General features: G+C 56.0%; 2 protein-coding genes across 6 annotated transcripts in view; one reads left to right on the top strand and one right to left on the bottom strand.

Annotated features, from left to right (window-relative positions):
• Positions 1-1,295: 1,295 nt before the first annotated feature.
• Positions 1,296-5,072, top strand: SLFNL1 (schlafen like 1; the record flags this gene model as incomplete). Its single annotated transcript, XM_079926159.1, is given in 5 exon segments — positions 1,296-1,761; positions 3,547-3,783; positions 3,785-4,054; positions 4,164-4,307; positions 4,950-5,072. Coding segments are annotated over 5 exon segments (1,161 nt in total). The 5' UTR covers positions 1,296-1,374.
• Positions 5,073-8,350: 3,278 nt separating this feature from the next.
• The window catches only part of CTPS1 (CTP synthase 1), a 30,666-nt gene continuing 23,169 nt past the window's right edge, over positions 8,351-15,847 (bottom strand). For 3 of the 5 annotated variants that reach the window (XM_079919615.1, XM_079919616.1, XM_079919612.1), the window contains exons 13-17: positions 14,807-14,850; positions 13,460-13,556; positions 12,454-12,509; positions 12,254-12,350; positions 10,988-11,699 (exon numbers count right to left, since the gene is read on the bottom strand). In XM_079919615.1, coding sequence (XP_079775741.1) covers positions 11,431-11,699; positions 12,254-12,350; positions 12,454-12,509; positions 13,460-13,556; positions 14,807-14,850 — 563 coding nt within the window. In that variant the 3' untranslated portion in view covers positions 10,988-11,430. The other 2 variants (XM_079919613.1, XM_079919614.1) reach the window with 2 other exon arrangements.

Genomic DNA, 15,847 nt, shown 5'->3' with positions numbered 1-15,847 from the left:
GTCCCTGGATCCTAGGAGCTGCCCCGAAGAAGCCCCACACGAAGCTGCATGAGATGTCCGTTTACACTGGGGTGGGGAGTAGGGAGGACTTCTCCTGGCTCACTTGCCAAGCCTAGAAGCATTGTTGACTCTCCTGAGATCACAGAGGTGGCTGCACAGGCCCCACCCACTTCCTACAGCCCTGGTTCCCCCTCCCTGAGCCAAGCCCCCAAGCACCCTGGGGAGCTGCTGGGCAGGGGGCAGGGGTCTGTGGGAGCGGAGGGCTGGCACCTCCCACTCTCCCCCAGGAACCGTCAGGACATGAGGGTCACAGGCCTCCCTATTCCTCCTATTCCCGTTTGCCCTGAATGTCCCCACTACAGCAGTGGTGGACCCCAGGCCCTGACTGCCTCAAGTATCCAATCTGAAAAGACGCAGGCCAGCGGTACCTGCCACGCACACCGGAGGCTGAGTGTATGGGGGCGAGTGGAGGGACTGGTGTGTACACATGTGTGCTCAGCTCAGGAGTGAGGACCCCTGGCCTAGCGGGAGGTGGTGGGCGACATACACGAGGGTCCAGCTCTGACCCTCATTCCGCCCCTCCTCACTTCTGCTCTCTGGACCCAAACCAGAGGATCTGGTCTAGATGAGCCTCGTCGAACTGTACGTATATATGCAAAGGCCATTGTTCTGGGGAGGGGCCGTAGCTTTCATCAGTGTACCCAAAGCAGAAGAACCTCGCTCTAAAACCCGCTGACCCAGCCTGACCCCTTCAGAACCTCTGCTGGGCTCACCCCGGCTTCAGAGCAGGCAAGGAGAAGCACAGGGGGGCCGCAACCAGTCCTCAAAGCCCTGGGTTAAGGCTGCTTCTCCAAAGGCCCCTTGAAAAGGTTTCTCTGGTGCCTGGAGGCTGGGCAGGAAACGCTGAAGGCATCTAGGAGGCCCCAGCCTGTGGATTGGTGAGGGAAGACAGGCCCACTGGGGCCAGTGAAAGGATGGGGGGAGGCGTGCCTCAGAGACCTGAGTTCCGGTCCCCTCTGCCCCGCTGGGAGCACAGGCTCGCAGTCCTCCCTCCTGTGGGATGGAGCGGCAGGTCCACATGCTCTGTTCTCTGGCTCAGCCCTGTCTGACTCTCCTCTTTCCTGTCCGAGGCTTTGGGCGGGTGGCGGCCCTCTGCCCACCCTCGCTCTCTGGCTCCACCCAGCCCCCGCCAATCTGTGAACCTCCCGGGAGCCTTGGCCCCTCCGAGTCCCCTGGGAGGCCCTGGGCTGACCCGAGAGCCCAGGGCCCCAGGAGGAGTGGCCAGCGGTGAGGAATCCCAGAAGCCCCTCCGAGGGAGACCCCTCCAGAGACCTCCAGGAAGAGATCACCGCGACACAGGTGCAGGAGCCCCTCATGGAGCCCCCAGGCAAGCGGCCCCTGCAGGAGCTCCCCGCAGAAGAGTCCGTGTCTGAGGACTCAAGTACCAAGGCGGCTCCCAGCAGGCATGTTCTCTACGTGGGCCACCTGAACCCCCAGTTCTCAGTGCCTGTGCTCGCCTGCCTGCTGCGAGACGCCCTGGAGCGGCTGGAGCTGCCGGTGGCGCGGGAGCACATCCAGGTGGTGAGGCAGCCACGCAAGGCCTACGCGCTGGTGCAGGTGGCCGCCCACGAAGACACCCTGGCCTCCCTGCCCTGGCGCCTACGCACGGCCTTGGAGGAGCACCAGGTCATCCAGGAGCTGGTGGCCCCTGGGAAGGAGCTGGTGCTGGGTGAGGGCCGGGAGCCCTCAAACCGCAGAGAGGTGAGCGAGGCTTTCCCCTAGCCTCACTCGCGGCAGGCCTGGGTGTGAATGGCCTGTGCTGGGTGGGGGTGAGGGGTGCCTTGGAGAAACTGGGGACAAATCTGCAAACTTGGGGGCTGCTACTCAAATGACTATGGTCCCAGAGGGACACTGGAGGGACACTGACCCTTAGAGTTTGCCTCCAGCCTGGAAGCACAATGAAGGAAGACCCGAGTATCGAACCCTCCCTGGGCCCGTCTGCATCCGGCCTCTGGGCCGGGTCAGCCCAGGCACGAGGATACACAAGGGTCCTGGCTTTCTCCTTGGCCGACCTCATCGGTTCAGTTGCAAAAACCAACACCTGCTCTGCCGGGCAGTACTGCAGAGAGCAGAGGCTCCACCCTGCCCTCAGGGAGCCAAGCTTCTATGAGCCAAGAAGGGGCAGACCTGGAGCTGGAGGAGGACCCAAGAGGGTCCTCCCTGCTCTCTGGGGACAAATTCCCCGGGGAGTGAAATCCAGGCTGGGGCTTAGGCAATGGGACAGGCACTTGGGGAAGGACATCCCCAGCAGAGGGATGTGGCGCATATGAGGGGACAGGGTGGGGATGGATGCATTTGCAGGGTGGGAAGCCGGGTGCTGTCCCTGGAGCTCGGGCTGCCGGGGGACTGAGGAAGAAAACCAGGCCAGAGGGCAGGGGCCAGGCCACCAAGGGCTGTGAGACCAAGGCAGAGGCAGCAGAAGGTCGGCTTCTGTGGGGGTGGGAGGGAAGAGTCAACTCACGTTTGAGGCGGTGGTAGTCACTCCGCAGGATGGGTGATCTTGGTTTGTCTTTTCCTTCGGGATGAAGACTCCATGCCATTTAAACTGTTGCAGAGCTAAACAGCTAAACGGGCTTACATTTCAAGACCTGTGGCCTGATGGCATGTTTGTATGATAGCTGGTGGTTTTCTCAAGTCTCCGCTAAGTTTGTCTCCGCTGGGAGCTGCAGCGCTGGTAGGGATGTGCCTCTCATCACTACACCCCAGCCCACACTGAGCTCCCAGCCCTGGAAGCCACCTCTGGAGGCTGGAGGGCAGCAGGGAGCTAGGGAAGGGTTTTAAGGGAGGAATGACAGTGTGACTTGCATCTGGGGTCAGCGAAGAGGATGGATAGGACGGGGAGAGCCTGGAGGCAGGGAGTCCTATGGTGAGGCCCAGAGCAGGGAAGTGGCCCTGAGCAGGCTGCTCCCAGAGCCCTTGAACAGAGCAGAAACCGTGAAAGGGACTCAGGAGGGCCGGAGGAAAGTGGAAATTCAGGAGGACTGGTTCAGCAAGGCTTTCAGGGAGATCAGGAAGAGGGCATCTCTGGGAGCACCTCTCAATTCAGACATGCAGCTCTGTCACAGGGGACCTCAGGGTGCCGAGGTGTCTCCTGGGATGATCCAACCCTGCGCCTCAGAGGCCGACCCGTAACCCAAGTGGGAAAAGAATGGCTGCAGGTGTCCCAGGTCCCACCTGGGAAGGACAGTTCTTCCTACCCATGTGCATCCCATAGTTCACCTGGGCAGAGGGCAGCCTCAGGGGAGCACTGGCTGGTTCCAGCCCCTGACCCAACAGGGTTTCCCGCATTGGCCTTGGGATGGTGGGCAGAATTAGCCCCCTCTGCCTGGGAGGAGCGTCAGGACGCCCGTGTGGGCTGGGCCCTGGGTGGATGGGGCAGGTGGACGGGGGGATTCTGGCTGCCTGTCCCTCCTTTGGCCGCCAAGGTCAGGGCTCCCGGCTCTTGCCTGGGCCCATATGCCCCGCTCTTATCCCCCACCCCAGCAGAAGGAAGACAGCAGCCCGAGCCCCAGCCCCAGCCCCATCCTGGGCTCCAGGCCCCGGCTGGCCTGGCTCGCCGGACCCCTTCCTACCCAGGCCCCTACCCCACGGCAGGACTCCCCAGGCCGGCCCAGTGGCACGCGCTCAGACAGCGCCATCGCGCACCAAGAGATCCTGGGCCAGGAGCGCCTCTTCCAGGGCGCCTTCCTGGGCAGCGAGACACGCAACGTGGAGTTCAAGAGGGGGGGGCGGCGAGTACCTGAGCCAGGCCTTCAAGCACCACCTGCGTCGCTACGTGTGCGCCTTCCTCAACAGCGAGGGCGGCAGCCTGCTGGTGGGCGTGGAGGACAGTGGCCTGGTGCAGGGCATCCGCTGCAGCCACCGTGACGAGGACCGCGTGCGCCTGCTGGTGGACTCCATCCTGCAGGGCTTCAACCCCCAGGTCTTCCCTGACGCTTACAAGCTCACCTTCATCCCCGTGGTCAGCACCTCTGCCACCGGCACCCCCCTCAAGGTGAGCCCTGCACCCAGCGCCCCCAGGCTGCCCTGGAGCCAGAGAGGCGGGATTGGGGCTGCACACCGTCCGGTGCAGCGCCCGCAGAGCTGCCGTTGCCCTTCCCCAGGTGATCCGCCTGAGCGTGCACGCCCCCAAGGCCCAGGCCCAGCCGCAGCTCTACGAGACGGACCAGGGGGAGGTGTTCCTGCGGCGGGACGGGAGCATCCAGGGCCCCCTGTCCGTACGCGCCATCCAGGAGTGGGGCAGGCAGGTAAGTGGCCCAGGCCAGGCAGGCAGGGTAGGGGCCACGCTGGCCCTGGGTCCCTCGGCCACCCACTGGGTAGGCTCGCAGCTGTCAGGTTTCCTCTGGTGCTCCCCAGGGGCTGGACTGCAACAGCCCCGCTACCTCCAGTACTCCTCTGCGGTGTAGCTGGGGCCGCCGGGAGAGTGGAATGTTGAAGTTCTAAGACAAACCAGACGGCTGCGTACTGCATTTGGGCGGAGGCCCTTAAGACGGGGAGGCAGTGAGTGCTGGACACAGCACTTGGACACAGTCCCAAGGAAAAGCCTTTTCAAGAGAGAAACATAGGTGACAGAAAAACAGAAGAGGCCAAGGGGCTGACAGAGAGGGAGAAGGACATGGCGGGGGGCTGCCAGCCTGAGCCCGCCCCGGTACTTGTGCAGGCTGCGGAGGACAGGTCACCCCAGCGTCTGGGATGCTGGCAGGACTCTCCCCGAGACCCCAGGGCTGACTTGGTCAGGGGACTTGGCTCCTCCACCTACCAGGGCCAGTACGGTGCCCAGAGACCTTAAGCAGACCCCCCAGGCTCTCTGGGCCTTCCCTTCCTCCACCAGTTCAGCCCCGGTTCTGAGATGATGTCAGCTTAGGCACGCTTCTCCGATGTCCCCTCAGAAGTGGACGGCAGAGCTGAGCAAGCTGGAGGAGAGGCTGCGGGTGCTGACAGCCGAGAAGGAGCAGCTCCAGCAGCAGCTGCAGCGGTACAAGCCCATCTCCTGCACCTGCTGCGTCCTGTGAGGGCCCAGCGCTCTACCTGGAACACACAGGGCTGTCCTACTGACCCTACGTCCCCCCAGTAAAACCAGTCTGGGCTGCTCAGAGGTGGATGGGAGCTCTGCACTTGCTGGCTCCTTCTACAACAGTGTGCTCACACGGGCTGGTCCCCACGTGGTGTCAGTCCTGAGCAGACCCCGATCTGTGTAGCTGAGAAATTGTGCTTAGCACGATCCCCAAGGCAACTTACTTTCAGAAAGAACATGTAAAAACTTGGCCAGCGCTCTCCTTGGGCTGAGCTGTAAGGGACCGTCCCTCTGGGTCTCTGACTCCCGTTGGCTAGGCAGGTCCAGAAAGGGACTTGTCACCTTGGGAAAGCCCCTCTGCAGATGGCAAAGTACATTGATAACTGCGGTTACAGGGTGGACAGGCCACCCTGCAGACCCACCCCTGGCTTGCTGGGATTTGGGACTGTCAAAGCTCTGTAATAAATCACATGCCCCCAGGCAAGAATGGTTCCTTCTAGAACACTTGGCTGGTTGGATGCAGCTGGGTAGAGTCCCATGCCCAGCCCATTTCTGTCCAGGGGGCCCTGAGTTCCTCCCCCTACAAAGCTAAGGAGTAAGGGGATAAGGAGCCTGGATGGTTGGGTCCCAGTCCATCTCCGCCTTGAAGACGGGTACCTTAGGGCAAATCACAATACTTCTGCTTTAGTTTCTTCATCTACAGGACAACAGGGGACAGCTGGCACCCTGCTTCTCTCCAGCACACACCAACACCTGCACAGGGAGGGTCTGACTTCCATTCCATGCACCCTCCAGCCACTGGAGAGGATTCCTGCTCTGGCCATTTCCCCTGTCATCTCCACCAGTGGAGCCAGAGGCTCTATAAAGCCAACATCTGCACCCGGGCAAGAATGGTTCTTTCTAGAACAGGCCTGGGCTCAAAGACCTCCAAGAGCTCCCCATCTCACCAAGAGCAAAGCCCAAATATCAGTCTACACAATCCCCCCTGACTTGGCTCACCTGCCCTCAAGGCCTCCTGCCTCTTGCTACTGCATTCCAGCTACACTGACCAACTTGTTTCATGAGCACACCGGCCTCAGGGCCTTTGCACTGGCTGCTTCCACCGCCTGGAATACTCCACCCTCAAGTGGAAAGGAACCTGCCTACCCATTCTATTGCAAATTACTCTCTTCTTCCCTGCTTCCATCTATTTCTTTCTGCAGAGCACCTGTCAGTCACACTGTAGCTTTTATTTGTTGTTTCCTCCTCACTAGAATGCATGCTCATGGGGACAGGGATTTTGGTCTGTTTTGTCCACTGCTTTAAGTTTAGAAACTAAAACATAGCTGGCATGCGGCAGATGCCCAGTAAATATTTGCTGATGAAAGAATCAAGGATACTCCTAAATTTGGGGCCTGAGGCACTAGAAAACCATGAAACTTTGTCGAAGAGGGTATTTCACAGGACTGGGGGTCCATGGAACACACTTCAGTGATCCCCTCTCCCTCCCCCAGCCTAGAGGTCCTTGGCCACATCCATGGAGTAGACAACAGAGGACCCCTCGTGGGCCAATCACAACTGCTCTGAAACTTGGTTTTCCCATTTACCAAACACACTGGTTATAGGGACCTAAGGTGGTAATGGATGCCCAACTCATGATGGACTACCAACCCACTGAACTGCTCGGGGTCACTGACCTTAGGGCCTGAGCCAGCTTCTCAGAAGCCACTGAAGAACTGCACAGAGGGGCTTCCCTGGTGGTGCAGTGGTTAAGAATCCGCCTGCCAATGAAGGAGACACGGGTTCGAGCCCTGGTCCAGGAAGATCCCACATGCTGCGGAACAACTAAGCCCATGCACCACAACTACTGAGCCTGTGCTCTAGAGCCCGCAAGCCACAACTACTGAGCCCACGTGCCACAACTACTGAAGCCTGCGCGCCTAGAGCCCGTGCTCCGCAACAAGAAGCCACGACAATGAGAAGCCTGCACATCGCAACGAAGAGTAGTCGCCGCTCGCCACACTGCGAGCGGCCCTCGGAGGTGCTCTACAAAGGTAGAACCTGTCCGGATCACCAGTGCTGAAGAGAAGGGTGGAGGGACTTGGCCAGGCTTACTCCCCAAAGAGAAGCCTCCGGGCACTGGGCAGCCAACACTGGGCGTGCAGGCCACCCTCCGTGCAGTCTCGGCTTCAGCCCTCGGCCCTGCTACTGCCCTGTCTCCACAGCCAGGGTGGTAGGCTGGTCGGGCTTTGCAGCCCCTGGAGAGCCATCCTGGGGGCGGGGTGGGGGGGGGGTCCCTTCTCTAGAAAGGTTATGCAAGCAGCCAGCACTTCACAACCAGTCAGCGGAGGACTTCTCCAAGCAGGGGCGGGCACAGCTGACCCTGAGAGGCTTTGAAAACTGCCCACTGTCGTAGGGAGCTGCTGTCACCAACAGGCGTAAGAGCCCTCAGTTTGCGGAATGGCTTTTATAAAAATGACTGAAGACTGTCTGATGGGACCACCAGATGGGAGAAGGGGTTAGAATTCACCCAGTCAGCCACATTCAAAGCACCCAAACAAGTATGAAGGCCTCTGTAAGTGAAGACATTGTAACTCAGCCCGTGAGAAACACGGACAGAGGCAGCTGGGTTGCCCTGGGTCAGGAAGCGGTATTCCCACACGGGCTCTGGGGCCTCAGCCGTGATGGTGGCCTCGGACCAGTGCATGGAGGGACAAGAGGGAGCCCGCCTCCTTTCTGGGTCCCTCTGATGGAAGGGCTGTGCCAAATGGTGAGAAACATTTTTCTCCCAACACCCCCTTTCCAAATGAAAACCAGCAAAGCCTGCCGACCGTTGACAAACAGCCCGGCCCGAGCCCTGAGCCTCTGCCTCAGACACACTTTGCAGAGGAGCTGGCTCATGGGCAGGTGGTCCCAATGTTGCCAACGTGCCACGAGGAGCGTGGATTCAGTAGGTCGAATTTCACTGTGGAGGGAAAACCAGCGAGGCCGATGACCTGAAATCGGAAGGCCTGGGTGCAGGAGGGCTGCCGGGGAGCGGACGGGGGCGGTGAGGCTTCTCTGTACCTCTACGTGCCGAGAACCTAAATTTGAAGCCTCTTTGGAAAATTCTGGTTCCTATTAAAAAGAAAGGCTCCTCTCTTAGCTTTTAAACAATCAGATCACCCACCTCAGCTGCTGCTCCCGGGGAGGACAGCCCGGCGCTGACGGCTCAGGGGACGCACACACGCCGGGCCCGCACTCAGACGGCGCCCACCCGGCTGCGACACAAGCACTCCAAACAAAGTGTGTCTCTTGCTCTGCGTTATTTATTTCTTAAGTTAGAGTATACACCGAGTCCAGCCAGGATATAATGGGCACGAGCTCTGCCTGTCGTTATACCACATTAAGAAAATAGCTTTTCATACATTGCATTTCAACCGTAGTAACACCATTCTGGAAGGCAAAAGTCCCCTTGAGCAAAGCTGTAAAGTTCCCTCGAGCAAAACCCCATATGAGAGGGGTTTAGAGGCAGTTTCCCCAAAAGATTCTTTGTTAAGTGACCCCTTGATGCAAGGAGTGATTCCCGAGAAGAGAAGCGCGGCTTCTAAACTCAGACGTCAGAGAGACAGAGTTCTTGCCGTTCTGTGTGACGCCAAACTGACCGTCCTTTTGGACAACGAGTCCTCCAGCACAGGGCAGGGCCGACTCTGTTTCTGGTTTCACGGCTCTTGCTCAAGCAGTGCCCTCGGGTTCCGGCACTGGGCTGTGAGCACCAGCTGGACTCACCCCTCTCTGCCCACACAGGCCGCACGGCCCACCTTTTATAATGGCCTCGGCATCGGGGGAAGGAACAGCTACACGCTCGAAGCCACAGTGACGCAAGGTGGCTGGAGAAGCGCGGTGACCGATGGGCTCCCCTGGCACCCGGCCATCACCCGCTCCGCCCGGATGTCCTGCTTCTCGCCCGAGGCTGGAGGACCGCAAAGGAGAGTGTGGGACACCAGTCAGCACAGCGTGCGGGAGCCGGGACACATGGCGGGACATGCAAGTCACAAATACCTTCCCTCAAAATAAAATAATCTTAATAAAAACATAATTTAAAGGAAGTGTCAAAAGCTGAATGTAAAATCAAAGCTGTAAACTCCTGAAGTCCAAAGGCTCTCTTCAAGAATCATCCCTGTTTAAAAAAAAAAAATGAGCTATTATATGATGTATGTTAAAGTAAAGAAGTTAGGATTTGTAGTCAGCTGCTACGGTAAACTATGCCTGGTTTTCATCGAGGACCAGTCGTAGTAGGAGCCTAACACGAATGAGAAGCTAAATTTCTGATGCCTATGGAATTATACATTTTCAAGACCTTACATGGACTCCACCTCTGCCCCAATACAAGTGTTCTTTTCCACAGCACCAGGCTCTTAACAGTGCCACTGACAGGGACTACATGCTCCAGGGGAGGCAGTTAGAAATTCCATATCACTGACCAAATATCTACCCCTTTACTGTTACAAAGTTTCCTTTCTCTCCACAGCAGTTACTTAGACTATCAAACTGCCTACAGCAAACTATCTGGTGAAGATTAATGAGTACATCAGTGCTAAATGCTGACCTGGCAGAGTAGGCAACCAATGCCCTCCTCCTGATTTAGACCTACTTCTCATGTCACCCACCGGACTAAGCTTATCACAGGCCAGGCAGCTAGGGGCCACGGGACCGTGAGAGCAGACCTGCGAGTGAAGAGGCCCCCTGGTGGAGAAGGCAAGGTGTGCAGGATTCAGGGAGGTCACCTGCCCGTGCCTGAGGCAGGAGCTCATCTTACCTGTGGGGGGAGCCCCACATCCCTGGTTCTCCCTTGGACCCTACAGAGTTCCGGCTGATGCCCCAGCCTCCTTCTGAGTGTATATTTCTGCCGACAGTTCGCTCAGTTACCTTAATGGGAATTTATACAATTCTCGGCAGTCGCCCACAGCTACTGCACTTTATAAACTTACGTGGTCACAAAAGACAAATATTCCAAGTTTGTTCAATAACTGCTCCGATTTTAACGGATTTGAAGAATAAGCAGCAATCAACACAAAAGTGTTGTATGTATTGGTTTTAAAGCACTTCTGGGGCTTCCCTGGTGGCACAGTGGTTAAGAATCCGCCTGCCAATGCAGGGGGCATGCGTTTGATCCGTGGTCTGGGAAGATCCCGCATGCTGCAGAGCAACTAAGCCCGTGCGCCACAACTACTGAGCCTGCATGCCGCAACTACCGAAGCCCACGCGCCTAGAGCCCGTGCTCTGCAACAAGAGAAGCCACCGCAATGAGAAGCCCGCGCACCACAATAAAGAGTAGCCTCCGCTCACCGCAACTAGAGAAAGCCCGTGCGCAGCAACAAAGACCCAATGCAGCCAAAAAAATAAATAAATAAATAAAACTACTTTTAAAAATAAAGCACTTCCTGGTGCAAGCTTGAGGGTCTGCAGAAATGACACTATGTTTTCCTACCTGTCACCTCCTTCAAGATCTCCAAGTTTACAGCTACATGAAATAACATGGCTCTAAGAATCCAGTTCCCCCAGATTTGGTCAGATTGGCACCTGAATGTAGCAATCGGCAAGGAGACAATTGCCCTGTGCCTGGTGTCCCCCTGCTGGAGTCCCCATAGCAGGGTGGGTAGATGTACTGTAACTGGGACGGGGCGGGGGGGGGGGGGTCTCACCCATTTGATGCCCACGCTGACCTGACCACTTACACCCTCTGGCAGATGAAAATTTTCAACACTAAACTTTCAGGATATCCTTACAATTCTATTGTTATCACCACTGAAAACAAAATAAAACTAAAGCTTAAAAATATCACTTACGTTACCATCAGTCATGATTTATTGATGGAAACTTCAGTTCAGTGATTTCAGAGTCAGGGGAGCTGCTCCCACTTCTGTCACTGTAGGTGTCCCTGTAGAATTCAGATGGTTTATCCATCAGCTCCCACCAAACACTTGCTTCACTTCCCTCATTCTATAGCCACCACTACCACAGGGATGCTTGTCTGCACACAGCAGAAATCAGAGACATTATATATTTAGTAGAAAGCTGCAAAGGCATTTTCTTCTTCTTGTTACAGAAGATACACATTCGCTTTATACTTCAGTCATGATGCCCTAACCACCGAGACAGGGTAACCGACTGGTTCCAGATAAAGGTAGCAGTAGGGCATGAAATCCACCCAGGCTGTGGCCGACACCCCGATGAAGAAACACGGTTCCCCATTGACTACAGGGTCCCAGATGTGATCGTGGCACCAGATGCTGCAGAGGGGGAGACCTGGCCACCATGCCGGGTGGCTGGGGAAGGCCAGGGGTGGCACAGAAGCAGCCTGAGAAAACCCCAGAGAAGGAGAGGAAGCTTGCGTGTCAGCATGAGAAGCGCCCAGCAAGGCTCCCCGTTCCGGTGGTTTTGCTCATCACTGATGGTGTGATGATGGCCCGCTGGAAGGCATCAGTGACCACTCGAGGGACTAAGGGAGCGTAACCCCACCTGGGTGAGAGCCTGCAGCCTTTCTGGAGGTAATGAGGGAGCCTCCCCACGGAGGCCAGGAGGAGGCCAAAGTACGGTGGGGAAGGCTTGATAGGTCTGGACAGGAACTCAGGGTGATACTGAACTCCAACGAAAAAGGGATGATCTGAAACAGAAATGCGAAAGAACCAGCTTCACTGTGTGTCTGCGTAACATGTGAAAGATGGGAAAAATCTGGTTAAATGCTCCACATTTCTGCAGACCCTAAAATGATTTGAAAACAACTTATTGGGAGCCTGGGTAGAGGCAACCCCAAAGCACGGGAGAACCGATGCTCTCCCACCTGCACGCTGTCACCCTGCGGCCAAAGGCGCCTCCTCTCCAGGTTCCTGCCACCCTTCCCCTCGCCACCCCACCCCCACCCCTAGCTCCCTGACTTGCGCAGGATTGAGTCCTGCAGGTCACGTGAGATTAGGCTTGAGAACCAAGTCCACGCTCTCATTCTGAAGAACGAGGACCTGAAGCCAGAGGTCAAATGGCAAGGCCGCAGCGCAAGGGTGAGCCACCCGGGGCCCCAAACCTCGCTCACCAAGACCCCCAGACAGCGCCGCTGCCTGATGCGGTTAGGTCAAGGACAACAGCTCATACTGCTGTGCTCTCCCCACATGCCAAGAAAGCCTGACTAAGTTCCCCACTAAACACAACGGCCCAAGCGATCACCTTCCAACTCCACAATTTCCATTCTCTCTCCTTCAACATCTTGGCCAACAAACTTCAAGCCTTGCTCCTCCAAACTCTTTTTCAAGGCTGGATTCACCTGTCGAGGCATGAAGAACAATTTTGCTGGGCTCTCAGCTGACTGCGTGTCCGGCGTAACAGAAAGGAGAAAATGTGAAAGGTCACAGAGCTCAAATCCTCACCTCAAATCTGTGGCGGTGCCTCTCTTCCAGGTAATCTGCATCTCCGTAGAGTTTCCCTGGCAAAAGAAGCAGGCTGGCGTAAAGGATTCCGATTTCACAAAGGAAGCTATTCACGACCACATCTTGCTTCCCGGGTTGCTTCTCATCCTACCCGGCCAGGCCCCCTGAAGGTTATTTCTATGACTCTCCTACTGACCCCACCGCCTGCTCTAGCAGCACAGTTCAGACTAATTCTTGGGCCTTGACTCTTTGCAACCAAGGAAAACTAACAGAAACAGACTTTCACCACCACCTCTCACACGTGACTACAGAGGCACAAAGCGCTCTGGCGGCACCCAAAGCCGCACGGCACCTGCTGTGCCTGGGGACCCAGCGCGGCCCGTGCCAGCGGGTGTCTTCCCTGAGCCAGGTGAGACCCCCAAACCACAGGACGTTAGAGCCGGAGGACTGGACGACCACCTACTCAAGTGATGCAAACTACGGTGCCTCCAAACCCCAGATAGATGCACGGGTGCCCTGCCAACGATGACAGCTCCCAGTGGGAAGAAAAGAAAATCCAATCGAGTTCTTTTAAGTATTTCCCTCCTCAAATTTCCCCTACGTCTTTAGCATATATTAGTACTTGTAGAATAAAATCTATTTAGGTTGAACCGGATGAGGCTGCCATTTTTGTGGGACAAAAGTCACCAAGATCAGCAGTTTCATCTGGTTCGACCTGATAGGATAGGAGAGTTAAGGCTGCAGTGGACTTCACCCAACCGCCTCATTCTGCTGAGGGGTCCACACCCAAAGTCCCCCAGGTCCCCAGCTGTATTGCCTGTGACCTTTCTAAGAGCCACAGTGCTTTCTTTGGCTATTACAGTGCATCCTAAGGAGCGTCACCAGGAGAGGAATAGAGAACTTCAAAAGTAAGAACAAAACCAAAAACGCCAGCCTGGCCGCAGCACCAAGATGTGTGTCCTGGACATGCCAGCCACAGGCTGGGCCCGTGGGAGGCAGCTCTTACTCATGACAGAGTTCGTGGTCTGGAACAGGGTTCTCCTCTTGCCCAGCCTCATGGTTCCGCCCATCTGGCCAGGGTTGTGTTCTGGCATGTCTATGACCTGGAGACGTTCCAAAAACAAACATGTGCTACCAAACCCTGCTTCGGTTAGGAGACAGACCGCCCGCACTGAGCGCAGTGAGCCCGTGAGGGGGCCCAGCCTTTCCTCAGAAGCGACACTTGCAGAGGAAAAGGCCTCCCAGTGATCATTCTTGAGCCTTTGCTGGGTACGTGTTTGATCCTCAGCCCGCCCTCCTGAGCCGCAGGACCAGACACAGCTGCCCCCTCCCCTGGCCGCTCCTGCCCCGACACTTGGGATCCTAAGTGCTGCTCTAATAAAGACCAACACAGCAGCGTGGGCACCAAACCAGACGTGCGCACGTTTCCTCCACCAGACTGACAGCTGCTCAGAGGAAAGGGATGCTCATCTGGGGTTGGCTGTGAACCAGGAGAGTTTGGTGAACATCTGTGGGACGCGGAGGCCGAGGCCCCTCAGCTGTGACAGCCCAGCCCACTGCCCGCTCCCCCGAGCACCTTCTGACCTGGGAGGCCTTCTCTGTGCTCCCCTACCTCCCCAGGGTCCCACGCTTCAAAACCTCTGCTCTTTTCTTCCTGAGGTCTGAGTATTAGCAAAGTTCAATTTCAGGTCAATAAATACATACTAATGCTGTTCAAGTGCCCTGAGGTCAAGAGTCTTGTCCACCTTGTTTATCACAACATCCTCAGTATCAAGAACAGGCCTGTCACGCTTGGGCTGGGGATTCAAAGATGAATAAAGGCATTGTCTGTCCCCAGCTGAGCCACATTCCTCTGATGGGAGACATAACACGAGGAATGCCAGCCTCCTAGGGCTCCAGCCACCTAGGGCTCAGGCCTACGTCACACAATCAGTACTAAATTCCAGCAGTTCTTTAAAAAAACACCCATCTCCGAGGGTTGCTGGGGATTAAGTGAATTAATATATACAAAGCAGTGAGCACAGTGCCTGGTATATAATAAGTGCCTGCCTAAGTGTTTCATGTCAGTATTGTTCTAAAGCGCTCCTGGGAGGTAGGAGGGCAGGGGTGGAGAATTACTTTAATCAGGCTGCGGTGGCACCTGTCTTAAAAACTTTCTGTGGCAGACTGGGAAGAGTAGTGAGAGACTACACGATGAAAAATAAAAGTTCTCCCTACCTGGGACGTCTGAAAGCGCGGGACCTCAGGGTGCTTTGGAATGAACCCAGTGGTCTCATTTCCCACCTCCAGCCCTTAATCACGTTCATCAACGCCCCTTCCACACCCTTCCAGATGCTCCAGACACTGGACTCACCACAGGATGACTGGTGTTAGGGTCAAACTCCGTAGAATTGGCATCTGAGAAACCAAAATACCTTTGTTATAAAAATAGTTACAACAAAACTGATTTCTTAAAAGTTTCATTCCTAAGCTCTAAATCACAATTTCCCTTCTCAGTTTAAAGTTATTCAGTGATTAGAACCAAAACCAGGGATGACATTTTTAAGATATAAGATACTCAACACACAAACACAGGTGAATTTTTTCCCATTACACCTGTAGCTCTCTGGGAAGTCAAGCTGCACAAAGTGGGGAAATCGGAAAGTCAATACCGACGGCACAACCTCCAAATCCTTATTCAGACACTGCATCCTTTTGACGGCTTATATTGTCTCAATTTTTTCACTTCTCGTCTCAGACTGTATCTCTCCTCAATGGGCAAGTACCGTTTCTTCATTTCTTTCATCCTCAGCATCTTATACACTGCACTACCCAACTGCCCCACTCAAGAGCTAAATCAAAAATTAACCTTTCTATCCTTTACTGAATTTACCGACTAACCATAAGGGAAACCACTGAAGACTAAATGGGGAAGAACCAAGTCCCTGGCACTGCGCGTCTGCTTGCTCTTTCTGTGCGACACGCGAGACATCGTTCCCCTCTGGGGCCTACACGAGGGCCAGGCCTCAGATGCGAGTCAGCTCATCACCAGGTCACTCATCCACCTGGGGACCCCAGTGGGTGCAGCAGCAGGAGATCATGGCTGTGAAGGGGTCCAGGGTGCCCGAGGGGCACCTCTAGGGTGGCGGGTGGTAGGACAGTGCCTGCCAGGAGCTCAGAAGCCAGCACCAGGGAGCATGATGCCTACAGAACTGAGCCACCGTCCCCTTGGGGTTACTGTGAAAAACGTGACGTGAACCCAGCCCTAACGGTCAGCTGGGCACAGGGAATCATACTGGTAAAGTTGGGCGGTCTTTCTATTCCTCGGGTTCTCGGGCTGCTCCGCTGAGTTTTCTTAGAGCTCATAAGGGTCCCGTAGCAGGCCCTTCCCTTGGCGGCCCCGATGGGGCCACTG

This window comes from Stenella coeruleoalba (assembly GCF_951394435.1).
Source record: "Stenella coeruleoalba genome assembly, chromosome: 1".
In the NCBI taxonomy this organism is placed as follows: domain Eukaryota; kingdom Metazoa; phylum Chordata; class Mammalia; order Artiodactyla; family Delphinidae; genus Stenella; species Stenella coeruleoalba.
This window is presented reverse-complemented; position numbering and strand designations above follow the sequence as displayed.